The sequence below is a fragment of the Tachysurus fulvidraco genome, chromosome 15 (genome assembly GCF_022655615.1).
Source record: "Tachysurus fulvidraco isolate hzauxx_2018 chromosome 15, HZAU_PFXX_2.0, whole genome shotgun sequence".
In the NCBI taxonomy this organism is placed as follows: Eukaryota; Metazoa; Chordata; class Actinopteri; order Siluriformes; family Bagridae; genus Tachysurus; species Tachysurus fulvidraco.
The window spans coordinates 9985139-10012579 of record NC_062532.1 but is presented as its reverse complement, the minus strand read 5'-3'; the positions used below and the strand labels follow the sequence as shown (position 1 = coordinate 10012579).

General features: G+C 41.5%; 1 protein-coding gene across 1 annotated transcript; it reads left to right on the top strand.

The window, feature by feature from the left end:
* Positions 1–9294: 9294 nt before the first annotated feature.
* axin2 (axin 2 (conductin, axil)) lies at positions 9295–25715 on the top strand. The gene is made up of 12 exons (XM_027141580.2): positions 9295–10032; positions 11284–11591; positions 12819–13708; positions 15921–16061; positions 18292–18394; positions 19766–19906; positions 20084–20511; positions 20653–20820; positions 20900–21112; positions 21197–21292; positions 21929–22087; positions 24208–25715. Exons 3-12 carry the CDS (start codon positions 12912–12914, stop codon positions 24332–24334), a joined length of 2373 nt encoding a protein of 790 aa, XP_026997381.2. The 5' UTR covers positions 9295–10032; positions 11284–11591; positions 12819–12911; the 3' UTR covers positions 24335–25715.
* The last annotated feature ends 1726 nt before the right edge of the window (positions 25716–27441 follow it).

The window sequence follows — 27441 nt, the reverse complement described above, 5'->3', positions numbered from 1 at the left end:
GACGGTTGACCAAAGCGTTCTCAGCTCTATTAAAATTGCCCTCCTTTTGTTTTATGAATATCCCTCTTTTCAAATGGGTAGGTGGTTAACATGGCAATCTTTGGTTTTTGGTGTAAATAAGTAGGGAAGTCTCAATACCCTTTTAAAACACACACACGCTACTATTATGTCCGGGCGGACGTATGGAGTTCCTATTCATCAACTGTAACAGTAACAGTAGGATCAGACCTCTGTGTCTACAGAAATTATGATTACTCATAAGCTTTGATATTTTTACTCCACTTCCAAGAAGACATTATTTCGAATCCATTTTGTGCTTACCCATTCCAGTTTCTTTTGTCTATGATCTGAGCTAGCGTTTGCACATGTAACATTACCCCGGCAGATATTTATTTGATGTGCAGGTTTCACAGTCAGAGTGTCAAGCTGAGACCTGAGTGCAGAGGAGTTTAGTCTCTTGCTGGAGAGAAAAGCCTTGGAGGGACTATTATGATTGGAACCATTGCACAAAGGGCAGACAGTTTTTGCTTGCACATAGTGTGTCTCCTTGCCTGCTGATTCGTATTAGATCAAGTACAAGTCTATGTGTTTAGTTGCTGTGCAGGCATAAATGACAAAGTTTACGGGTTTGCTGTAGCATTCATTTTTTACAGGTGAACATTAGCCCAAAATAATTTCACCCAAGTAAAGCAAAAAAATGGCATTTTACTGAAGGGGAAAGGGTTTTGTTTTTACTGCTGCTTGGCACACACTTGGATTAAAAACCTCATTTACTGCCGTCAGGGAATGCGAGACAGTAGCAATACTGGATTGACATTTTTGTACTTGATATAGATTTTGAATGGAATCAAAAGGGCCACTTAAAAGGGACACTTCCTCTTGCAGACAACATGGTGGAGTAATCCTACAGTGCAACACTGTGTATTGTCAAATCCCAAACCCTACAGAGGAAGATGAGTTTAAGATTAAAAGGAGAATGGTTACAGCAATAGCAGAAATGATTTAGATGCAATGGTTTACATTCCATCCTCTACACCTTTCATTCGGTCTTATTCAGCCAGTCACCAAGTCCTACAAAGCATTCTCTCACACTCTCTGTGACTCCGTAACCCATCTCGACTGAAAACGAACACTGGTTCATGTTCCAACTTATACATTTTTGTCAACTATCTTACGACTGTTTTGGGCGGATCAAAGGTTTTCCCACACCTTCTTGTAGGAGCGTTAGGATTATCTGTTACTCAGGATGGATTACAGCCAGTACAATGTCCCTTTCTGTCATTATCCATGTTTACATTGCTTAGTCTTCATTGTAAAAGAATTCTTTAGTTATGAGTTGAGTCAGCAGAATGATCAGCAGAATGTATTGTGGCCAATTGAGTGCCACTGAAATCAAAGGCAGACATGATAACATTCTCTCAGAATTGTTTTTTATTTAAATTTTGTACATAACTTCTGCTTTTGTGCTGAACTAAAAGTCACCAACCTGACACAAAATTAACAATTTAGTGTTAATTGCTTACTTACCTTAACATAATTAAATGCCTAGACTCTAATACACTGGGTTGCAAAGCCACCACTCATGTTAATGGACAGAAGAACTTTTATTACTTCGAGCTCTTAGATCACCACAAATCGCTCCGAATGCCTTTGCTCTTTACCTTTTAAACCATGTTTACTTCAGGCACACCATTTCTAACTGATTAATGACATAAACAGACCACATGGGAGGGAAGCAGAAGCTCAGTTATTAAGAGGTTGCTGCTAATTGGAAAGTTCCAATCCCAGGATTAAGCAATCAAAGAGCACTGAGCAAGGCTGTTAACTTCCATATGCTTAGTTTTATTAAAAAAAAAAAAAAAAAGTAAAATGTAAGTCACTCTGGATAAGGGTGTTGGCCAAATGTTGTAAATGTAGTTGGGTTTTTTCCTCAAGTCTCTCATTAGAGGATCTTCTTCATGGAGAAGCTCAGTCTATTATAGACATTTTAGAAGATATCACAGATTTTATGTGGATTCTCTTGGGTAATGTGACGGTTAATAATCAAAACAAATCAAGAAATTGCCTGGAAGAAAACATTGCCTTGTCCTAAGCAGAAACCTGTCCAGTCCCTCTCGTTTACTTTACTCTATGCCTTATGGGGGGAAAATGTGTCTAGTGTCATAGCAGGTTGTGCATATAAAACTGCAGCCTCAGACTGTGTATTTGGCTTGCTTAGTAGAAAGACAATTAGATTTGATATAGGTGGAGTTGGGTTTTGTTTTATGTGCTTCTGTATCTACTGTTCAGTTGTTAATAGGATGATAACACAAGGATGTGATTAGCAGGTAAGTGTAGTGTTCATGGGCTTGGCCCATTGTTGGCGCTGACAGTCAGATGAGATCATTAGCCGAGAATTTCCGTCAGAGAAACATTTATTTCTATACTTCCTGCTCTACCTAAGAGCGTAAATTAGCGTTGCTATGCCTGGGTTGTTGATCAACATACATTTTTTTGACAATCCAGCTAAGCATCCGGATGAGTGAGATCAGATGGCAAGTGTAACATCATACATTTATTTCTTAGGCTCATATGCCCTTCACACTGTTTTTGTGGCTTGGCTGTCACTGGGATCTATGCACAGTGGAGGGTTTTCCGGTAAGGGTTGTGTTTTCTCCATGAACAGCTGCTTTTGTGAAGTGTGCACATGCCACAGCTTCAAGAAATGGCTAGCACCAAGAAAAGTAGATTGCTGATATTTGAAGAAGAATGTTGTGATCCACAAAGGAAGCTTTGCTTTTACTAATATCTCTATGTGCATAACTTAGGATCCTGCAGCAGCATAGTTGGTGTGTTTTTGAGATGAACCCTAGAGGGGAACATTTTTTCTGTCTGTCTGTGTGTGTGTGTGTGTGTGTGTGTGTGTGTGTGTGTGTGTGTGTGTGTGTGTGTGTGTGTGTGTGTGTGTGTGTGTGTGTGTGTGTGTGTGTGTGTGTGTGTATCAAAGTATCAAATCATCTAATTTATTCTATAGAATAGTTTTCTTGGGAGTTTTAACATTATATTGTTACAAAAATGCAAGACAGGAATCTTGATTTAGATATAGATTTCTTATGAATGAGACAATGGTGGCGAGGAAAATCACCATGAGACAACATTAAGATCTTGTGATGAATCCGACTTTAAATGGCACCCATTTTACATTAGGACATGGTCAACCATCCGACAGACAAATCTGCCACTTAGATACTGCACGGTCATTACAGAGCTCATCATAATCATCTGGGTATTTATATGCTGTTGACATTCATTAGAAGGTATACTTTTTTCAGTCAAACCATGCAGACTTTGTCAATTCCACTTCCCTGATCAGAAATCTGTGTTGTTTTTTAATCTTGTTAGATTTTAAATGACTGACGTTGATTTCTGTGCTCTTTGAAAATTATTTTGGGCTTTTTTTGTCACTGATTTACTTTGATATTTACAGTATTTGGCAGATACATCAATCAAAATTGACATTTTTTTTTATCACTGTCCATTTCATAAGAGGTTTCTGTGATTTCTCAGCATAGGTCTATACCCATGTAGGTAGAATCAGGGTGTCCTCTTTGCAGCAATATTTCTATTTATTTATATTTAGTTTGTCACCTGTAGGCATCCCTACCTAGTTGCTATATTAATCAGTGGGGGGCATAACTGGCATTACAACTGATAAAACTCAAGTGTGTATATGCATCATATCTTATGAGATGAATTAGAAAGATTTTATTTATTTATAGCATTTGGTAGAAGCCCTTATCCAGAGCGACTTACATTATCTCAGTTTTATACAACTGAGCAATTGAGGGTTAAGGGCCCAACAGTGACTGGGCCTGGTGGACCTGGGATCAAACTCACAACCTTTCTAATTCGTAGCTCAACACCTTAAGCACTAGGCTACCACATGCCCTGTGGAAGGGCATATGGTAGAAGCAGTGTGTCCTCTTTGCCAATCATCACCTGCGCTCTACTATACTGGGAGTCACTGCACCAATTCTTCTTGCACTGGACACACACACACACACACACATATCTAGTCACCAGCATTTGGTGTAGCTCGTGTCACCAGAAGTCGACAGCTCTCTTTGAACACAAACTATCTACAGTCACTGTGAGAACTTACAAGTGGGTAAAAGTAGGGTATGCTGCAAGTTTAGTGCTTGTATAGTTGATATAGCTGATTTCTTAAAATATCAGATTAAAGGAAATGTCTGTCAGAGGAATAAAAGCTATAAGAGTTATGTTTTGGTTTATACAGTGTATGATTGTGCTTTCACTGCCATGCCTTCTTCCCAGGTGACTCTTGTTTCTTGTGGTCCCAAAAACTACAAATTATAAGGCAATTTGGGTCACGTATTCCAGTGAATAGTGCAGCATAAGATGGATACATGGCATGTCCTGAGAGAATATTGCCTATTGTTTATAGAGTGCACAGTCACAGCTCAAATTGTTGTAGTGACACCCTGACACAACAGCTTATCTCCTGCCTTATGCCTCCATTTTGAAATCAGCACTTACTATAAGGACAATTTATTGTCATGTTGTTACTAAGCGTGTCTTCTAGACTGTTCTTAGAGTTTTACTCAGTTTATTTCCTGTTCACTTCCTTAATCACATTATATAAGCAGGCCTTTCATTTCAATTTGCAAAGAACTGTTATTCTCTTGAGCTGTGTAAATCCTGAGCCTTGATTTCCCTGAGACTTTATTCTTTGTTCTGGTTATTTTGCTGATCTGTGTTTGACTACTCTGTATATTGACCTTTTTTGTGTGATGCTTTGTGCTATTATTATGTTTAACCATCACCTGTCTGACGGTTGGGAATTGGCGGTTGGCAGTCAGGGCACCACTAGCAAAATTGGGTCCTATGAAAGAAAATGAGACTGAGCCCCCTACCACACCCGTTTCGCACCAAACATACAAGCCTCTGGGGGCCCCAAAAGTGCGTGGGCCCTTAGAAACGTCCTAACTTCCCCCATTAATGGTGCCCCGGTTGCAGTAAACTCAGCTCAAAAGTGCACTACAAAGTGTTGTCAACAATCTAGCCAGTTAACTGTGATGATTAATGTATACTTACCTCTTAAAAACTATATAGTCATCTACAGATGTGACGAGAATATGTCCATATGGTTATATGCAGTATACCTTATTTAATAGTAAAGAGGTGCTGCTTTGTTTTATGTTAATGCTTTGAGCAGCCATGTTCGATCAGCATCACTTGCGGAACGCAAGAATGAAGAGACCTGGGTAAGAGGGTGTATTTATTTATTTGTTTGTTTGTTTTCTAATAGTTTAAATGTTTTTCTTGAAATAAATATAAAAGCAGCTTCTTGAAACCAACAGAAATTCATATTCATGATTTTGAACTTCATTTAAACGGCTTTATTATGAGTGTGGCAGGAATTTACGTGACTTTTCCAGTCCAGTGGTCCAGGGTCTCTCTGTCTTGCTCTCTCCGGCTCTCTGGCTCACTCCCCCTCAGTATGTGTGTTTGGATATGTGATATATATAGGCTTTGGACTTTCCCCAATTTTTCCATCCCATATAAAACTTTCCGACACATTTTTTTAATTTAGCAACATCAAAGCAGCTACAGCCACTGGTGCCTGTCCACACTAGTAATCAGTTTGTTGCCCAGGGTCAGATCTGTCCACTCCAAGCCCATCTTCACAATGCCTGTGATCTAGCAGCACTTCCTATCCCTCCACCATCAAGACAGATAAAGAAACCAAAGGTGTTAATGCATATGCATTTGGTTTTATGGCAAGAAAAGGGATTAGTGAAGATATCAGATTTTTATTCTATGTGAGCTTTTAGTTTAAAGTCATGCATAAAGAAATTCAATCAGTTATTCTGTGTAACCAAGCTGGATATTTGTAGGTCAGAGCAAAAATATTGCCTATGATTTTTGGATACATTCTTCTGCCTGCTATGTCTCCTGCACAGGATTTTTAAACAATGATCACTAAACCTGCCCTAACAGTTAATCCGATGTTCTTTCATCAGTTGAAAGGTTATAGTTCCATGTCTACTTCAAAGTCTGCTAAAAGTGCACATTTAATTCTATCTTCTCAGACAGCCCACATGCTAACTGATTTATTTTGACCACATGTATTTCCTTTCCCTTCCATTCAGGGAACCTTTGTCACCGTGGGCTTCCTAAATGATACAGTCCTATAGTGATTATGTTTATTTGCCTAAGCTATGGCTTCCTCTAAAAGCCTTGCCTTTGGTGGGTATATACCATGCAAACGCAAACTTCTGATATATGTTTTTTTTTTTGCCTCTTCCTTTCCCTTTCCCCTTTCACTGTCTCACTCTAACATTCTGCAGTGGTAAAAATGGACAGTCTTACTCCCCTCCTCATGGACCTCTGTGATAATTGCCGTAAGCCGCCCACTTGGTTTCTTTCTCTATTGTCCTCCCTAAAGTCTTTGGTCTGGCTTGAGATAAAGGGACAATCACTTCAAAGCAGACTGCTAAGAGTTTAACCCCTGAGCTGAAAGAAGCAGCAGACAATACAGTAATTGAGTAGAGTTACTGATCATTGGCTTGGTGTGGAGAGAGGAGCAGATACCCTCGAACATACTTAATTTTATTGGTGTTTAGGACCACAGCCTGCTACTGAGTGCAGGGGTCCTATAGGGTTAAGAACTAGATGTTGACTTGATTGAATGGAGTTCGAAAAAAAAGGGAGGTTAATGTTTTTTCAGAATTTTAAGAACATTTTCTTACCACTTGTCTATGCATGTCTTGTGTATACTTGTATATGTACTTGAGTAATGTGTTCATATGAACATTGTTGTATTAACATGGTCATGACTATAGGTTTTTGGAATTTTCAAAAAGTAGTTAAAAAAATGGCACAGAAAGAGATGAGGGAAGGATTTGGAAATAATTGTCTTTGCCAAATAATATATACCTTATTAAGATGCCCCTGGAAACACTGGGAAACAGGGGAGAATTGCCAGTGCTCGTCAGCATGGTGTGTGATTTCTGGCTCTGACAGTTTCTCAGCTATGACACTCAAATTCATAATTGGTCTCAAATAGTGATGTGCCTGTTTTTATAAGCTCACTCAAAGTTATTATTTTTAATTGTACCTCCTTACAGTATTTTCTTTTGAATTAAGTAGGTTATATTTTAGCAAATATTAACAAACTAGTAACCTAATTTAAGCGAGCTGCTCTCATACCAGATAGTTACTTAGTCTCAACCAGGAAACCTATGCAAATCTATGGCAAGCTTTCTACAAAAAAAAAAACACATCATTTTATAGTATATACTACAGATATATAGTATCTGTAGTATATATGTCCTAAAATGTATAGATCCTCCTTGTGCACCAAAGCAGCTCTATTCCTCTGAGGACTCCACTGACCTTCAAGACCTATAAAGGTGTGCTGTGGTATCTGGCACCAAGATGCTAGCAGCAGATCCTTTAAGTTCTGTAAGTTGTGACATGAGGCCTCTATTGATTGGACCTTTTTTGTCCAGCACATCCCACAGATGCTCAGATGATCAGATTGAAATCTGGGGAATTTGGGGCCAAGCAAACATCAAACCCTGTCATGTCCTCAAACTACTACTAAACAGTTTTTGCACATTATCCTGCTGAAAGATGCGACTGCAAGGGTGTGCATTGTCTGCAACAATATTTAGATTGGTGTTTTTTGTCAAAATAACATCCACATGAATGCCAAGTTTTCCCAGCAGAACATTGCCTGAGCATCCCTTAATGCATCCTGTTGCTATCTCTTCCCCAAGTAAGTGAAGCACACAGTTCAGACCAGAACATCAGTGAGCTTTGGGTGTCCATGACCTTGTTCTTTCTTGGATCACTTTTGGTAGGTATTAACCACTGCATAACAGTAACACCCAACAAAACCTGTTGTTTTGGAGGTACCTTCCCGTACAGATCCTTATGCCACTTTTCAGCTTCAAAAACTGACTGTTCACTTGTTGCCTAATATATCACACCACATGACAGGTTCCATTGTAATGAGGTGATCAATGTTATTTATTTAATGTTTTAGTGGTTTTAATGTTATGGCTGGTATATGTATATTTGTGTAAAATCTCTAATACTTACATAAAATCAGCTTGCTCTTGTGTGTGAAGTCAAAAAGCCACATGTGGCTACTATGTCAAGAGGTGCACAGACTGATTGTCTATATGCATAAGCATTTGGATTGTAAATGGTCCATCCAGGACTATTAATCCATTTGGCATGGCTTCCTGTTGGTAATGGCATTGAGGTAGAGTTTAGGGTTTTGTATGTGGATTCAGTTAACTTTGGACTACAGGGCAATGTTGTTGAGTGTGATTGTTCAGAGGGATTAGGAGAAAAGTGTGCTATGGAGGTTTTATTTGTTTCAGAAATTTATGCAGAAAGCGTACTGTAAGTGCCGTCACAACAGAATAGATAGAACACAGCTTTTTTTGCCACACTATGGTAAATTCTTATCACTCTCTACTAATTCATCCATGTTATGATATCCTATTTGTTAATGTTGAACATCAAAGGAACAATGAGGCCTTTGAAGTATGATGAGGGTGAGATCATTGGGACATCTTCCCTCTGGATTTGAAAATGCAGGACAAGCTTTTCTGGTAGTTTCACTTTTTAAGAGATAAGACCCAGACATGCTGGTATGGTAGAAAAGTTTGTTTGTTTATTTATTTATTTGCTGTGGGTTTTCTCAAAAATTATTTTAGGGCACATTCAGACTGTGCAGTAGAAATGTATGGTGATTTTTACAACCATAAATGTATCTTTATATTTATATATATAAAATATAGCCAAATTGGATACCAGAACGTAACATCCATATGTTCTTGTTGAGCATCCCATTCCATATTTAACACCCCAAATTCCTCCATAAACCACACCACACCACACTTGGTGCTTGGTGCAAGCTTTGTTAGCTTCCAGAGCTTTACTGAGGTCAGACACATATTTCAGAGGAGAAGGTTTGGGGCAGAGATGGCATTTCAGTTTATGCCAAAGTTGTTCATTGGGGATGGGGCCAGGACTCTTTGCAGGATAGTGCACCTCTTCCACTCCAAATTCGGCAAAATATGTCTTCATAGACTTCACTTTGTGCACAGGGACATTTGATTTGGGCCTCTTAGTTGCCGTAAAGGGAAATTTTAATGTTACTGCATACAAAAACATTTTATTCAAATGTGTGGTTCCAGCTTTCTGACAAATGTTTATGTAGCTCTCACTTATATTTAAAACAATATTTAATTTCTTCTGTTAAAATGATGTACTCTACATATTTTAATTCAATAATTTAATTCAAATTCAAGTCAGAACAAAAGGTTTGTTGACTGCTTTTTCCTTGCTCAAAATGTCAAAAGGCTTTTTACTTTATTTGTGCCAGTTTAACATTGTTGTGAAATATTGCTATTAAACTACGCATTCCAGTTTGAACTGCCATTTTATTAGCTGGAGTTACTCTAAATCTTTCACCTTGAACCTAGTACCTTTGACATTATTATTGGCATAATACTGAGGAGATGACTATAATTGACAAACCACACACTATCCTACTAAACAATATGTGGGTTGTTACTATTTACAGAAATGAGGTTCTTACTGTTTTGATATGCTATTTTTTTATGTAGTATGTGGTTTGGGGTGGGCCTTGAATAGTGTATTTACATGCCACTCAGAACCATAAGATTTTTATAGGGTGCATGTTCATTACTGTATTCAGCAATATATTACTAGCATGATTTACTGAAATATATAAGGGTTTTTTGTTGTTGTTGTTGTTGTTGTTTTTGCAATCAGTTAAAATAGACACTACTTCATATGTTAATCTCAGTATGCTAATTAGATAACCTGCTAACCTTGCAGGCAACTGAGCACTCAGCAGCTGTGTTACTCAGTATTATGCAAAATCAGTTGGAGTTTTAACAAGTCTAATTAATTTCATTCAGCTTCACGTGACAGAAGACCACTAGCTTCACATCACACCCTAACCATTAATGGAACGTACCTCAGGTAAGTTCTTATGTCTGCAGGCATGATCCAATGTGTCTATTAAGTAGCAGAAGCCTAGTTGTTAATTATTTGTATTATAATCAAATTGGCTATTTTTCTTGTTTTATTATGTTTTCCATGTGTAAAGCATTAAATAGATTAAAATCAAACTCAGATACAGACGGAAATACTGTCATATGTAATACTGCTAGTCGAAACAACTATGCCACGCTAAACCCCTTTTTCAGTTCATTCATTTGATCATTTATTTGTTTATTTTATTTTTACAACCTTTATTGTCTTATAGACAGTGTGTTCTCAATTTGATGAATCCTTTTTGCATAATATAAAATAACACATTTTTTAGCACATTAAAATGGTGGAAAATATCAATAAATATAAATAATAATAAATATATCAATAATAATAAAAGTATAGTAGTGATAAAAAATAACAATAACAATAATAATAATAATAATAATAATAATAATAATAATAATAATAATAATAATAATAATAGGAGTAATACTACTACTACTAATAATAATAATAATAAAAATAGTAGTAGTAGTAGTAGTAGTAGTAGTAGTAATAACAATAATAGTACTAGTAGTAATAAAAATAAGAATAATAAAAAAGTAATAGAAGTAGTAATTATACTACTACTAATTATTATTATTATTATTATTATTATTATTATTATTATTATTATTATTATTATTATTATTATACATTTTGTACAAGTTTAAAAATGGAAGAAAAAATACCAGAACATTTTACACGTTTGAATAATGAGAATAAAATTTAAGAAATTGAATTCGGTTTATAGAATAAAACTCTATTAAGGCTTGTTATGTAATTTATTTTATAGTCTATAGCTGAAAAGTTTGAGAACCCCTGCTTTTAACATCTGGAGAAGTACGTATTACGTTTTGCAGAGTATTTGGGCAGGGAAAGGGTTAAAGAAAACTTGTGAGCTTTGAAAGTGTATGTAGCAACAGAAGGATCGCAGGGATGTAACGCTATTGGGGCGGCAGATCACTTACTTCTGACGTTCCAAAGCCTCGGGGAGTTGGCGCAAGATCGCTTGCCTTTGATAAGGTCCTTGCAACTTGGTAGCAACTTTTGTGTGCTAAAGGTCTCTAAGAGCGAATAACACGTTACGTTAAAAATGTGTCCACGATAGTCGTGTTTTAGTGCGATTTTTATTTAGAATTTGTGCATTTTTTGCTGTTGTTCTGAAGCATGTCCATTTTTTTCTCTTTCCAACAGGCGCATTTCTTTCTATGTACCTTTCGGGACCAGGCTGTCGGCTTGTAACTTTGATGTCCGCTCTTAAACCCTGAGCCCAGTACATATTGGAATAGCCTACAGGAGATGTAGCGTGCGGCGTGGCTGCGTGAAACACTTGAGGAAAAACGCGGGGGGAACCGCTTTTAAATGTTCTTTCTGTGACTATAACAAAAAAGAAGAGGTCTGAAATCGAGAGGAACGCCGCTATATTGGATATTGTGGAGTATTTTTTCTGTCTCGTGGAAAACGCTGGAGTTTTTGGGGGGAACAGAAGTCATGGGTCGATGGTAAGTTTCTTGCTCCCCTTGCTTTGGCCCCACAGGCCCGCTTTTGATGTGCTCTTCAATCGCTTTGAAGTATCGTAGCTGTGTCCAATCGAGTGCTTTTTGCTTCGTGGAAAGCTGAAAGACACGTTTATTCATTCTAGACGCTGTTCTGTTGTTGTTTTCACCCACTTTAGCGAGTGTCGGATGGAACGGAATTGTCTTTCATTATCCCGGTCAAAAGAACTTTGTGCGCGTGCGGAATTTCTTCCTTTGAGATGTTAGACTTTTCCTGCGGACTTTACAGAGGGGGGGGGGGGTGTTAGAATGGGGCGTTTACTTTATTTATTTATTTTGGCTTCATTAGTTATTATAAGCATTATTTAGGTATCGAAATGATGCGGATGCTGTGTTTTGTCCGAAATTGCACGAAAAGCTCGAGCTCGAACTCTAAAAGGTAAGAAAAGTCTTGTGTGTGTTCGTGTAATTTCACTCGGATTCACTTCATACTTAGTAGGTTTTCGGCTGTAGATCACGCACAAGAGATTTTGAACTCTGTTTCGTGTCTGTTGTGTGTGATACAGTGGATCAGTTTGCGTGAGAACTCGTTACAGTGTTACTGAAGGTTTCTCAGGGGACATTTCCGTTGCCTTTCTGACCCACTGGAAAGATCTGCAAAGTGTGATTATGAAGAAAAGTTATTAGAATCGGTTGTTCACTAACGTTGCATGCTTTGGAGATTGTTCATGTTTTTGTTCATGTAAATGTATAAAGCGGGTGTTCGGGATTAGATCAAAGGCCGGTTGGAGCGCGCGTACTTAGTCTGAGGAATCTTTATATTAATGCATGTAGATATCTAAAGAAGGTCGAGACGTTTGCGTTGGGGTCAGTTTTTGATTGAAGGCGATGTGAAAATCTGTCTCTCTCTCTCTCTCTCACACACACACACACACCGTCCAGATATTTCGGCTAGATTTTAATGTTTATAGAGCGACTAGGAGTCGATCAGAGTGTTTACAGTAATTACTGGTAAAGCCGAAGTTTATTAGTGAATGATTATACAAAAACTACCGTGACTAGTAATAAAGAGTCGATGTCACAGTGGCAGTACAATAAGAATTGTGAGCATGTCTGTATAGATTCATGTGAAGCTTTGCCCCCTCCTGAAAGCCCGAGTGTGAGCGCGCGCTCCCTTTGAAGTTTGGGGCGGATCTGCTTTTGATTAGATCAATACTTTGTGTGTGTTTTCAGAGAGAAGCCGGACAGAGGAGCTCTCCCGCTAACTTCAAGCGAGAGTTCGAGGGAGATTAGAGTCGAGCTCAGGCAGCCAGAAGCCGTGCAGCCATGAACGGGGCGCTTACGGAGCCCGTGGCCACGAGCTTCCGAGAAGATGCTCCCCGTCCGCCCGTGCCAGGCCAAGAGGGCGAAGTCAAGTGCCGCAAACTGCCAAGCAAAATGACCGCTCTGAGAGTCAAGGAGACAGCGAAATCGACGCGTAGGGACGAAGAAGGCCTCGGCGAGCCAGAGGGCAGCGCATCACCGGACTCGCCGCTCGCTCGCTGGACCAAGTCTCTGCACTCGCTGCTAGGTGACCAGGACGGCGCGCGCCTTTTCCGGGTTTTCCTGGAGCGCGAGCGGTGTGCCGATGCGCTCGACTTTTGGTTTGCGTGTAACGGCTTCCGTCAAATGGACCTGAAGGACGGCAAGACTCTGCGCGTGGCCAAAGCCATTTACAAGCGCTACGTGGAAGCCGATGGCGTCGTCGGCAGGCGCCTCAAACCGGCCACCAAGACTTTTATTCGGGACAACGTGAAGCGACAGCAGATCGACTCGGCCATGTTCGACCAGGCGCAGACTGAAATCCAGACCAGCATGGAGGAAAACGCGTACCAGACGTTCTTGCAGTCCGACATATACCTCGAGTACGTGCGCAGCGGAGGTGAAAACCCCTCGCACACCAACCCCGGTGCGCTCGGGAGTCTAAAACTCGTCTGTGGCTATTTGCCCACTCTCAATGAAGAGGAGGAATGGAGTTGTAATGACTTTAAAGCCAAAGCTCTGGCTGTGGTCGGACTATCGGCTAAAGCTCTGCGGGCTGCTCCTTCTCTGAGGACTGTAGAAGTGCTGGAGAAAAACTACAGGTGAGACCATGCCAAACTCCTAGTAGTGCAAAAGTTAAACAACTCAGTAAGTCCTACAGCCTTCATTAAGCGATAGCAGTGTATAATAAACGTCGTTAGCCGTGTATTCTCTTATCGTGCGGTTTCTTTTAAGAGCTTTATTTTCATATTGCTTTCATTAGTATCAGCTTTTCCAGAAAGCTGAAACGCGCGCGCGCACTCGGCCCTCTGCTGGCGCGTGCTCTCTTCCTGTGCTTTGAAATCGCTCCGCTGATGGATGGAGCTTCAGAGCAAATCCGCCTCCGGACATCAAAGCGTTGGAGCCGATTGTGTCGTTCGTCCAAAATACGAAACAGTATCTGGAATATTAACAGCGAAAATGCTTTGGAACTACTAAGAACGGTGACTTAAGTAATCCGCACTTTAGCATGGATGTATTTAGGCTGTGTGCGAGACCCTCTGAGAACTTTAGACCCTCTGAGAACTTTAGACCCTCTGAGGAGAACGTTAGACCCTCTAAGTAGGGCTTAATGTCTTCCTTTAAAACCCAGCAAGGCATTCTTTAGGCCCAATGATTTATTCCACTTTTTAGTTGAAAGTTTGAAATCAGGTTTGTCTGTTATTACACTGTAATTACAGTTTTTTGTCATGTGCTACGATTAACAAGAACATTTAGCACATGACTGTGTAAAGTCTGGACTGGTTTAGCATTGTAAATGAGCAGAGGCGTCGAGGTGCGGTGCCAGACTAATGTTTATCCTCTAATAGCTCTGCTAGGAGGGGAATCCGGACTACGTTTTCATCTCATCCCAATCTCTTTAAGCCCCTTTGGTGATGTTGGTCACGTAGATAAGCTCCAGGCGTTTTACAATACTGATAAGACAAGGTTACATAAAAAACCCAAAGACATAATGTACACCCAGGCTACAGTTTTGAAGCCTTTATTTAGATGGTCTTTGAACTGCTTTTGCTTTCTCTCTCTCTGCATCAGGGCTGTTTTTATCTCAGCCATATGGAACTCATTTCTCACTTCCTCTCCTATTCTCTCTCTTTCTCTCCACGTTATTTGTGGAAAAAACAAGCCGCAGTAACTTGCTTGCTAAGCCAGTTGCCATCATCATCTCTGTTTCTGATTTTTTTTGTCCTCTATCCAATGATTTCACTTCCTTCTCCACTTTTATCTCATTCCTTTGCCAAAGACGGGGAAAAAATCCCACGGAAGGAGCCTAAGCATACTTTTTAAGCGGAAAAGAAGATGAGAAAGGGAGGGGGGGTTCCTCATGAAAGAACGGATGAATGAGAGGGTGAGGCAGGGAGGGGGAAATGCGAGCCCAGCTGTGCTAAATACCTGACTCTCTGCGAGAGCCTCCAAAGGTCAGGTCTGACTTGGGGCCTCTGTCCGCAGTCATGCTGTTTAACTCCTTGCAGCCCTCCTGCCAGTAGGCATTCTTATAAAGGAGGCCCTCCTTCCCCCTTCTTCACTTCCTCCTTTCTTTCCACTCTCTTATGCTCTCCTACTCACTATGAGTTCTTAGATCTGTCTCATGCACTCTTTCTGTTTGTCTCTCCCTTGAGTTTTGCGCTCTCCCTCCATCTCTCTTTCACTATCTCCCTGACCTTTTTTTTGCTTTTCTTCTCAGAGTTAGCACAGGCTCTCTTCCTGTCCTCCTTCAGCGAAACAAGAATGTGTCACAGCAGGATAGAGAAATGGAGAGGGTGAGAGGGAGAGCGGGAGGGAAAGAGGGAGGGACTAGGTGGGTATTTGGAAGAAGTATACCACAGTGTTGGAAGGAGATGAGAAAGAACTGACAAGAGGAAGAATACCGTTTAAGGAAAAAAGATAGATGGAGATTCTTCTCAGACAGTCGGTCTAAGCGGTTGACCGCCATGAAAGACCCAAAGATCATATTTCAGTGGATGTACATACCATGTAGCTTATAAACCTGTATTACTTATTACAGCCCAGCTCAATGTTCTTGCACAAGGGTTTGTTGTGGAGGTCACATGAAAGCCAAAACCCTACTGAATTTACTCCCCTGAGCCCTGATGCCTTTTATAATATGGCCTATATGCAGAAGCATGACTTGTTGGGAAGTTTTTCTTTTAAAAAGATTGAAAACAAAGACATCCAATCTAAAAACAAAAAAATCAACCTTGTTATAGAAGGTTAGAGTAGTACCACACTGTGCTCTTGGAACAGTGGCATATTAACATCCCCTTTGTGTCTGTCCAGGTCGTATAGGCGCTGTGATCCTGCCAACCCATACCATGTGGCCTCCGGCTGCAGCTTCGCCCCCGCCACCAGTGCCAACGACAGCGAGATCTCCAGCGACGCCATGACAGACGACTCTATGTCAATGACTGACAGCAGTGTGTAAGTCCCACATTGTGTCTTTGTAAATAGTCGCAAGCAAACAGTGCACAGCATAATAAACAAGACCAGACATTGTGTATGATGTTTGCGTTCGCTTTGTATTTGCCCAGTCTTAGTAATGCGTAAGCTGTGTGACAGAATAAGAACATGGCCTTGACTGTTTTATTTTTGGTGATATATTGTTTGAAGCTGGTAAAGAAGAGATAATGCTCCGCTCAGCACTTGGCTCTTTAGATGTTTATTAATAGGAATGTGCAGAGTCTCAGATGCGTTGGTGTACTGCAGCAAGGGGATTCGGGCTCAGGCGTTTCTGCTTTGGAAAAGCACCCGGTCTTTGGGAAAATCAGCATGCTCCATTTTGAACACTAAATAATACCAATGTCTGCAAACTCTGCCACAGGAATTAGCTCTTTTCTTATTCCCTCACCCTCTTCCGAGTGTTTTGAGTTCATCAGGGGTTTTCGTCCTCCTCAGAAAGACCTCATTTGTTGTGCTTAGCTAAAACCTAGTGGTCACCATTTATTTCTTGTTCACGCCCATCCCTATTGTGCCCTGGCTTGAAAGAGGAGCGGAGAACTGGCCATTTGGACCGTAAGACACTCATTGAGACGAGCTGGCAGTAAATGAAAGCTAGGTGGGCTTGCATTGCATGGCTTTCTTGACTGGCCCTGGCACGGAGTTGCTAGCTCTTTCTGGAGCATGAGAGCATGTCACCTGGGATCCACCGAGTCTAGGGCAACCTCCAATGCTCTTTCAGCCCTAAACTCCAACCCTAAACCCCTTCATCCGTACACACTTGAAGATCGAAGCACCCCACCCCCCACGTATGTTAGCAGTGGAGCCAATTGTGCGCACGCATAGTTAAGTGCAGGGAGTGAGGAATAAAGTGCATGGTGGATGAAAGGCTTAAGCGAATCGCTTTCAGCCCATTGTTAAGGAAGGCGAGCTTAGGGGGATAAGAGGGTGGCTGGCTGCTTTGAAAATTACTTGCCCAAGTGAATAGGCGATCCCATAAAGCTAGGCCAATGAAAGAGGCCAGCTTCTGTTCCCCCGATGCCTCAAAGAGCCGGCCAACGCACAGCTTGTGGGAGTGTGTATGTGTGAATGTGAGAAGGCCAGGCTGATTAAACTTGGAAGATTAATATTTTGGCAGAGGTCATAGTGCTGGCTTGCTTGCTCTCCTTTTATACGATGGGTGTAAAATAGGTGTGGAATATTTAAACTATTGTCTCGAGTTCACAACCGCTCGCTTGTAGCTCTAATTTGACATTTTATTGTTGTTTTAGCGTAGCATTCATTTGCGTTTCCAACTTTGAAAGACTTCTAAAGCCCAAATCACACCATCAACTCGCAATAAGCTTAAAAACCTGTCAATGAAAACCGCAAATGTTTGTTCGGTCTATAGTTTAAAACCTGACAATAAGCCATATCTTCTCTTTTTTCACCTGTTTTTATCTTTCCCCTCAATCTTACTCACCAGTAGCTATTGTGCTCTTTCCTTCTCTTCCCTATTTAACTTTTATCACTGCGGGTTAGGCAAGGAGGTGGGGAAAATGCAGACGTCTATTTGTTTGGGGACCGTTTTGATTGCGGTAGTTCATTTTTTATTTTAGTTAAAAGGCACAGCAAATCGGAATCTCATTTCTAGATAAAGAGAGCGCAAGGGAGCATGGGAAGAATGTGTGTGTGTATTGGGGGGGGGTTGCTTATATCTTATTTATGGATTTGCTTGGACACTAGGGAATGCTTCTGCGCCGACTTCAAACATTACCTTATCTTACAAACCAGCCTTTTGATGTTGCCGAGATCAGAGGCTGACTGCAGCGCCGCTTGCCAAATGAAGATTGGAGCTCTGGCTTTGTGCGCATGACTGTGAGCTTTCAAAGCCATGCCGGAGACAGCATTCAGGGCTAGGTCAGACGCTTCCAAGTGTGCAAAAAAAAAGCCCAAGCAAAGGAAAGTGTCCAAGCTTTCAAAATCACCCTGAAAAAGTTTTATTCAAAAGAAAAGTCAGTGTTAGTGGAGAGAGGACACGTTTCACAGGGATGCTGTGAAGTCATCTGTGACATGTTGCTTTTTGTACTTAGTTAAGCTTGTGGTTTTGGAAGCCCCACATTCCTTCACTGAACACTTTCAGGCTAGCTTTCAGGCTAGCCTTGCACACATGTGACTTACCTTATAGTAAATGCTGTGTGTGTAATTTGTTCTTACTTTTTCTGTCTTCTGGCAGTGACGGGATCCCACCATACAAACTGGGCAGCAAAAAGCAGCTTCAGAGAGAAATGCATCGCAACATGAGAATGAATGGTCAGGTCTCGCTACCTGTCTTTCCTGTAAGTTCCTTCTTCTTTATCACACACACACACACACACACACACACACAGAGATAGAGAAACCCCCAATATCAGCTCTTGTCTTACAATTGAACAACAGCTGATTAAAATCAAATATTCAGGTCCCTTTTGTGTGCTAGTTTTAGGAAATGGCCACAACTTTTTTCTTTTTCTTTTTTTTTTTTTAAAGACAGCGTCTCTCAAAGCTGTCGAGTAGCAGGTCGATGTAAATAAGCTATTTCTAAACGAGTCTGTTTTATCCCCGGGGCACCAAAACATACTCCTTTGCTTTGATCACTAGATGAATGGAACCAGTTTGGGGAAAAGTGACAGCATCCAGCAGCGCTGCCCCCCTCTTTTCCCTCCATGGGGTGTGAGAGACCGAGGATGCTCCCGGTGTTATCTTGGTGCTAGTTGAACAGCTTTGTGAAGTGCCTTGTCTTATGCGCAAAGACAATTTGACCAGTTAAAACCAACTTGACAGTTCTACATGTGTGTATATGCTCAGTGCATAACACACAACATGACCCAATTGTGGTCTGCGTCTTTTCCATTCTTCCTCCCCCATTTCCAAATATTATCCTCTGGTTTGGGCCCAAGAACTTACAAACAGGTCTCCTCAGTTTAATTAGAGGAACAAATAAGACCACACCATGAAAGAGAGCACAAAAATAACCATAATAAATTAAACGATATGTGGGAACATGTCCACATATACACCCACCTGAACACATAATGTGGCTACTGGAGCTCAGAAACGCCCAGCACGGGGTGGGCAAATAAATTACCTCTGCTTCTCTGATCTCCCCCTGTTTGAATCCACAATCGTCCCCCACTACCTCCACTCATCTTCCTTTCCCTACTTTTAATCCTCTGCTTTTTTGTCCCCTCCCCCCTTCTCTCTCTCTCTCTCTCTCTCTCTCTCTCTCTCTCTCTCTCTCTCTCTCTCTCTCTCTCTCTCTCTCTCTCTCTCTCTCTCTCTCTCTCTCTCCCTCTCCCTCTCTCCCCTCCTCTCCTGTTGATATGTGACTTTTATTCCTGGATGTAAAGCCACTGTCGCTCCCAGCCCTGGTGTGCGTTTGATATTTGCCAAAGCTTCTTTGAAGTGGCTTGGTGGCACTACAGAGAGAGCAAGCTGAGGCTCCTCAGAGTGTGACCAACTGCTCACACCAGCGGTGAAGGGCACAGAGTGTTTATGGAAAAGGCACTCAGGTAGAGGGCAGCTGTGTGAATCAAGCCTTGCTCTTTGTTAGTTCTAGTTTAATACATATTATTGGCACAACCACATTTAAACGCAGTCATGCCAAAAGCAATTACAAGGCTGTAACTATACAAATAATGTAATAACGGCTGTATTTTTATCACATGCAGAGGCCACGGCGGCCACCAAAGGACATGACCCCGGTGGAGCCAGCAGCATTCGCCGCTCAGCTGATTGCCAGACTTGAAAAGCTGAAGAGAGAACAAGAAACTATGAGCTCACTGGAAGAAAGACTGCAGCAGATTCAGGAGGTGAGAGTGTACTGCCATCTCACTTCTCATACGAATGTGTGGCTGGCTTTGTTATACAGGTTCCACAGTCACCTCAGTTCAGTAACTTGCCTTTTGGAAGAAATATATCTTTGCTTGTGAAAAGATTTGGGTTGTACAAGGAACATCTTGGTTTATTTGTATGATGTCTTCATGCAGGAGGAAGAGCATGAGGAGTCTGAGGTGTCTTCTTCCTCACAGCGTCGCTCAAGCGAGGACGACCCACAGGCCATCCTAGATGAGCACCTTTCACGTGTTCTCAGGACACCTGGTTGTCAATCACCCGGAGTGGCACGTCATTCGCCCCGTTCTCGCTCACCTGAACCCCGGCCTATGACCAGGCCTGTGGGTAGCACCGTGCCTATGTCTGCCTACCCATCTGGGCGAACAATTGTCTCTAAGCACGTCCATCACCACTACATCCATCACCACTCAGTGCCCAAGAGCAAGGAACAGATTGAGGCTGAGGCAGCACGGCGGGTGCAGGGCATGTGTCCCGCCGTACCTGAATGCTGTCCGTCACCATACACACGCAGCCGCAGCCTGGGCTCTGAGCACGGAAACAGCGTTGGAGAGGGGAGCCAAGGGTGAGTTGTGATTTGGGTTTAGCAGACCTTGCTGAACATCTTTTTTGTTACTCACTAAGAGATTAGTAGCTGATTCTTCCTGCCTCTATAATGCACAATAGTTATATCTAAATATCTCCTTTCTCCTCTTCTCCTCTCCAGATGTTCGAGTGCTTTATCCAAGCGTCTCTGTAGGTCAGGTGAGGAGGTGAACAGTGAGAGTGCAGATAGTGCCACCCTACAGCTGCCCACTGACAGCGCAGACCGCTCACAGAATGTCTGGCAGTGGATCTTGGAGAGCGATCGCCAGGCCAAGCACAGGCCACACAGGTAAGCATGTCACCCTTAAGCCATTTGACCCAATTCTCTTTACTGTTAATGACCATTTAATCATACACTATTCCCTCAGCACTCAGAGCACGAGGAAACTCTATGGCTCCGAGTCAGCACGAACCCACACTTGGGGTGGTGCAGGTATCTCTGGGCACCTCCGAACGCACCAGCCTGCTCATCCATTTATCCAGGACCCAGCCATGCCCCCTCTACCTCCACCCAACACCCTAGCACAGCTGGAGGAAGCGTGTCGACGTCTGGAAGAGGTTTCCAAACCCCCCAAACAGAGGTGTGGACCTTTTCTGACAAACCTATTCAGCATTGTGTATAATTATGTATGTACCATGTACTAATGATCATTTTCTGCTATCAGGCATTCAACACCAGGCCTTCAAAGAGACAAGAGCCATGCAGTGCCTGTCCAGACTGGAGCTGCCTCTCTCCAGAGCCAGGCTCTTCAAACAGAGCAGTAAGTAGTCTGGACATGTGTATGGAATCTGATCAGCCAAACCATTCCTGTCTACTGTACAGTGCACCTCAGGAAGATACTATATATCATTCTCAATTTTTTTATGTACATTGTACATTTGTACATTTACATTATTTAGCAGACACCCCTATCCAGAGTGACTTACATTTTTATACAACTGAGCAATTGAGGGTTAAGGGCCTTGCCCAGGGGCCCAGCAGTTGCAGTTGGGGGACCTGGGATTTGAACTCTCAACCTTCTGATTGAAAGCCCAACACCTTAACCACTAGGCTACCACATCCCTCATTTTTATTTGTGCAAGCTTCCAGTGAAAAGCTCATCTAGAGAAACATCTTTTCCCTAACAAGTAAAAAGTATATTTTAATAGAGTTTGATCCGAGCAGCGCGTCAGTCTTTATTTTAGACCTAAAATGAGATTAGGATGTATTTCTGTTATAGTGAAAAAAAGTTATTAAACATTTAGACCAGTCTGATCTCTTGTACTAAAATTAAGTGGCAAAACATTTTTTTTTCTTATCCTCAACCTGATGTTTTTCTTAGCTATGACAGTGTGATTCATGTAGTGAGCGTCTGCACACTCTCACACCTCTTCCTCTCATCCGTCTTTCCCCACAGCACAAAAGAGCCAAAGAAGCCTTCTGGCAGCCACGCCAACGAAACTGTTGTCACATACTTCTTCTGTGGTGAGGAGATTCCCTACCGGCGAATGATGAAGACACACAGCCTCACCCTAGGCCACTTCAAAGAGCAGCTCCGCAAGAAAGGCAACTACAGGTACACACTCGCTCCTACTGCCAGGTCTTGATGACTGTACGCAGTTAGTGAATTGAAGCCGCCCTCTAGTAGACAGGCCCACGGAGCCATGTGTTTCTTTTGTACGTAATTGAAGCTAGCAGAGAAGAACGGCGCCCTTGAAAGGTTTCAGGAGCTTGAATTGGTTCATGCTTTAGCTAGATGCTCAAAGAATAGCCTCTACTGTTGTGTGTAAGAGAATGTTTACTGCTGCCTGCTTACTGGAGGTAGGTGGTAGGAAGGGAAAGAGTGTGTGTGTAAGAGAGAGAGAGAGAGATGGGGGATGCAGTGAGTGTACAGAAGAGGAAAGAGGGAATTTTAACTGGAGCCATTTGGTCACATCTGGTATTGATTTCTTTGTAAGGCACACTTAATAAGCACGTCTTTGAAGCTCAGGTCTTTCATTTCATGCACTAAGACTCGCGTAAATTCTTCAGCGATTGTATCAAGCTACATTTGCTCTCATGCACCGTATGTGTGTATATGTGTTTACTTGCGCTAACGGTTCTTCATTTTTCATTTGCATCAAAGGGCAAATTAGCTTTTTTTGCCCTGTTTTCTTTAACTGGGGCTTCAAACAGCCCACTCAAAACGGAGCATTTCCTGCAACAGGCATATATGAGCTTAATTACAGCTTTAATCGGCTGAGTCAGTGTCCCAGGTATCATACACAGTCTTCCTGAACTACAGCTCTCCTACCTTGCACATTCTTTGTAATTTTTTTTTCAAGGCCAAGCGAATTCAAAGCTGATGGTTTTAATAGCAGAAAATGTGTGGAGCTGTGACATGGCAGCATTTCAACAAAGAACAGTACTTGCCAGCACTGCCAGACGATATTGGTGCCAGATGTTGCTCAGAGAGGAATCTTGCCACATAAAATGTGTTCCAGTGGAAAGACTTCTTTCTTGCACCCTTTTCCCCACTTCTTCCTCTTCTTTTTTTAGGCATGTAAGGGCCGTTCTTCTTGCACTTTTCAAGTTGAGCACTGCACAAAGATGATAGGAAAAATAAAGATGCCACAGGTCTTTGTTTAGAGAAATCTTCCTGTATGGCAAACACATTCTACTTTCTTTTTTTATTAGTAGCCAAAGCTTCTGCCAACAGTTTGCTGGAAATTGCACACCCCCAACCCCATCCTCTACATGTTTTATGTGCGTTGTTTTTATGACTTGGTGGAGTCCGCTCATAAAACGAAAAGTTAGCTCTTGGAATTCAAGTGCACACTACAGCACACTTTTTTTTTTATTGAACGGGGGCATTTTCCATTACAGAGTTAATTATTTGGAACAGCAACCCTTGCTCCACTCATCTCTTTCTCTCCTGCTTACTTTTAAAAGGGAATGGAGGGGCGGAGGAGAGCCTGGAGCATGTGACCTCGCAGGGATGATAATGATCCCCCGATTTCAGGTCACAACACAGAGAGCCATCTTCTCTATTAACCCTGGCCAGGTCGCAGGCCCAGAAAGTGGAGAAAACAAATGCCTGTATGTGTATGCACGTGTGTGTGTGTGTGCGTGCGTGCGTGCGTGCGTGCGTGCGTGCGTGCGTGCGTGCGTGCGTGCGTGGTGACATGCAGACTTGCCGGCACCCAAAATATCAACCTTTCTAAAAGAAGCCCTTCATTTGACAGCGACCCCAATTAGACACCAGTAGACAGAGGACCACTGGCGACAAGCTAAAGAGAAGAGGGACGTCAGAATTTAAGCCGCCCTCTAATTTAGAGCAAAGCCCCCTTTTTTGCCCAAAGTGGGCCCACACAACAATGGGGGGTGGGTGGGTGGGGGGGGGGGTATTTTAATTACCCTTTAGGCCTTTTAAGCCATACTTCTGCCTGGAAAGATCAGAAGCATCTTGCTTCTTGCCTTGAGTAACATCTGAAAGTGGAAGGTATGGGGCACCTTTTTGACCTCTGTATGTTGCTGTTCCACCAGTGGTTGCTTGCCTAGAGTCTCTCGTCAGTAGCTCATTTCCAAGCTCCCTGCTGACTTGGGCAAATAATTACAAACAAACTCGTGACCTGAGGCGAGGGGGTAGAGTGTGAGCCACCCCCCTGAAAAATGATTTTAAAACAAACCTTTAACGCTCCTCTTTTGTTTGCACAGGTACTACTTCAAGAAGGCCAGCGATGAGTTTGAGTGCGGAGCAGTGTTCGAGGAAGTATGGGACGATGGAACCATTCTTCCCATGTATGAGGGCAAAATCCTGGGAAAAGTGGAACGAACAGACTAATTTGCCACTCGAGACCAACAAGTGAAGAAACAAACTTCTACTCATAGACCTGTATTTTCAAAGATAAAGAAATTTAATATATCCACAAAAATTTTTGTTTTGTTTTGGCGCATCAAGCTATTGAAGGAATTCTAGCCAATGAAGTATATGAACTGTGGGAGGACTCCAGCAAAGCAGCCTGGGAGATCAGGCACCTTAACTCTCAATTGAACGGTCAATAGACGCTAAGTGTATATCACTGTCTGAAGATGCGGGTGACTATGTGGTTTTTATATATATATATATATATATATATATATATATATATATATATATATATATATATATATATATATATATATGAGGGATCACTACAGAGCCGGTGCATCCCGCACCATGGACTGCTGACCAAGGTTTAGTTGTGTTAATTGCAGGTGTTTGCTTGAACTGTGTGTGTATGTATGTGTGTGTATGTGCGTGTGTTTGTATACAGAGGTTTGTGCACGTTATATTGTGCTTTGTAACAAAAATGAATATTGATATTTATTAAACTGTCATTTCCCTCCTGCCCCATGTCCAGCTTAATGGACAAGCTGCTTAGTTGAATTGGGAGATTGTTTTCCAATGTAACACATGCATGGTCATAATGCTAGAGTCCCCCTTTATAAAGAAATGCTAGGAGTCTCTAATGCTGTCCAATGAGGAGATGACTTCCGGGCTGGGACCACCCAGTATTCTCAACCTTCTCTGGTGTTGATGTTTGCTCTGTTCCTTATGCGTCCAGGCCCCTGTCCCATTTTACATCACAGTGCCTTTGATTTATTGAGCCTAGGAATTGCACATGATCAAACCAGCTTGGCACGGAGCCTTGAAGGACATTAATGTATTAAAAAAAACCTTACAAACATCCTGATATTATACAGCAATGCTGATGTCTTAATCCCAATGAACAAAATCTGTGGCCTTTCTTTATTTCAGCACCATTTAAACAGAAATAAGCAGGATGTTGAGAAGTTAGGTGTACCCAGTTTGGAAGTTCCCTCCAAAAGTGGTGAGAGTTACTGAGAACTACAGAGCTCCTGGACAGGGTGTAGTTGTGCACTGGCATCAGCAAAGGAGTATGGACTAATGTCAGTACCTGCAGTACCTGTGCCTACATGGATACCATGCCATGTGCTGCCCTGCTTCAGGGTGTAATATTCCCTTGCTTTTCTAAAGGGGTTTATGTTGCAAAGATTTTTTTTATGCTTTGGATATCTTATCTATTCTGTTTTTTTTTCTGTTCCACATAAATGTAAATTATGCATATATAGAGCATCATTTTAAAGATGACTTGGTACATTAATTATTGTAATTATGAAGAGATGTAGCCTTTATTAAATGTTTATATTTTTCAAATGAATTCTCCTTGTGGGTTGCCTGTTTACTTTTCATGCAGATTATCTCTCTCTCTCTCTCTCTCTCTCTCTCTCTCTCTCTCTCTCTCTCTCTCTCTCTCTCTCTCTCTCTCTCTCTCTCTCTCTCTCTCTCTCTCTCTCTCTCTCTATCTCTCTCTCTCTCTTTCTCCCTGTAGGTATGTATATATACATACATATATAATACTGTGCTTTCAAAAATATATATTTTCATTGTTTTAAGAATTATATAATCAATTTTAAGAAAAATGTAAATCCAATCAGTAGCTTATATGACTTCAGCCAGCATCTTGGACACTTTGTACACTTCCACAGTCATGAATTTTGTAGGATCAGTGTCTGAGTCTGATTCAGGCTAAAAAAAAAAAAAAGTCATCCTAAATTCGCTTCTGTGAAATGTCTGTCTTTAAAACGAATATAAAGTGATTTCCCTGATTGGCCAGTAATCAGGTTCACTAAAGCATATACAGGTTTCTACCCCAACAGAGACATGGTTCACAGCTCACTTACGTCATCACATAGCTACCCTGGACATCCAAGACCTGCTTAATTTCAATATTTAATTATAAAACTGACAACCCACCACCACCACCACCATGAGAAACAAACTCCCAGACCATAACTCTTTCCCAGAAAAAAGCCCTTATGTTTCCTCAAGCTCAACTTCAAACCTTTAAACATTCCATAGTAGGTGGGAACCTTCAGCTCTCGAATGTTTTTGCTGCCCGTTTGGCAGGGCGAGACTACGCGTTCACATGGTAGCTTGTGGGAAAGGCTTTAGATCACTGTTTTGGAGGATGTACTTGAGAGACAAGGAAGAAAGGTTCATTGAAGCTGTTCTTTCCTTCTGTGGCCCCATCATCCTTTGCATGTCTACATACTGTTCAAGAAGCAGGACACAAGCACAGATCTTTTTGTAGCTATGTGTGCTTGCTTTACTTTTCCATTACTGTTTCTACTTGACTTTTTTTGTTTACATTTCTGTTTTACTTTCTACTTAACAGCAATACAATAAAACTTTATTACATATTGTCATAAGATCACACATTCGAATCCCAACAATGCCACAGCCGTCCATAGTCACAAATCAAAGAGAGCACAAAGTTGTTCATGATCTCTTGCTGGGAGTAATGGCACTTCTCTCTCCCATGTCAATCACTTTGATTCTAACAGATAAGAGAGCACTCAGTGTGTTTCTCTGAGTGTGTTATGTCTCCCTGTGTTGGAACATGAGCAGTGGCTCATAAAGATATGGTGGCTGAATTTATATATTAAACAGGAATTACATGATAATCTTCCCTGTCCCTGGTTGGTAGTTCGAATTAGCAAAGTGACCTGTGGGAATATATATAGTCTATTGTGGCCATAATAATATATAATAATACTATATAATAATGTTGCGTGTGTGTGTGTGTGTATGTATATATATATATATGGCCATAAAGTCGAGATGATTTGTGGTCAGCATCTGGCAACCCTCTACCCTCTACACAATCTTGTCCTTTTCTATGGTCTGGTTTGATTTAACCCATATATTGTATCTGACATTGTTTAAAAATTCACATAGAACTACAAATTAATTCTAGGTGGCCACCGCATCAGGGTTTTTTTTTGCCACCCACTAGTTCTGCCTCTAGGACATCTTCCTAGGGATAATTGGGAAGATTGGATTCATCCCTTGAAACACAGAAATCAGGCAAAGTGTTGGCCTTA

Excerpts from the sequence above, each read along its gene's own strand:
- axin2 (XM_027141580.2), top strand. The coding sequence starts at position 12,912 with ATGAACGGGGCGCTTACGGAGCCCGTGGCCACGAGCTTCCGAGAAGAT. Across the intron at positions 18,395-19,765 it reads TCTCGCTACCTGTCTTTCCT|AGGCCACGGCGGCCACCAAA; the intron begins GTAAGTTCCTTC and ends TATCACATGCAG. Across the intron at positions 21,113-21,196 it reads TCCAAACCCCCCAAACAGAG|GCATTCAACACCAGGCCTTC; the intron begins GTGTGGACCTTT and ends TTCTGCTATCAG.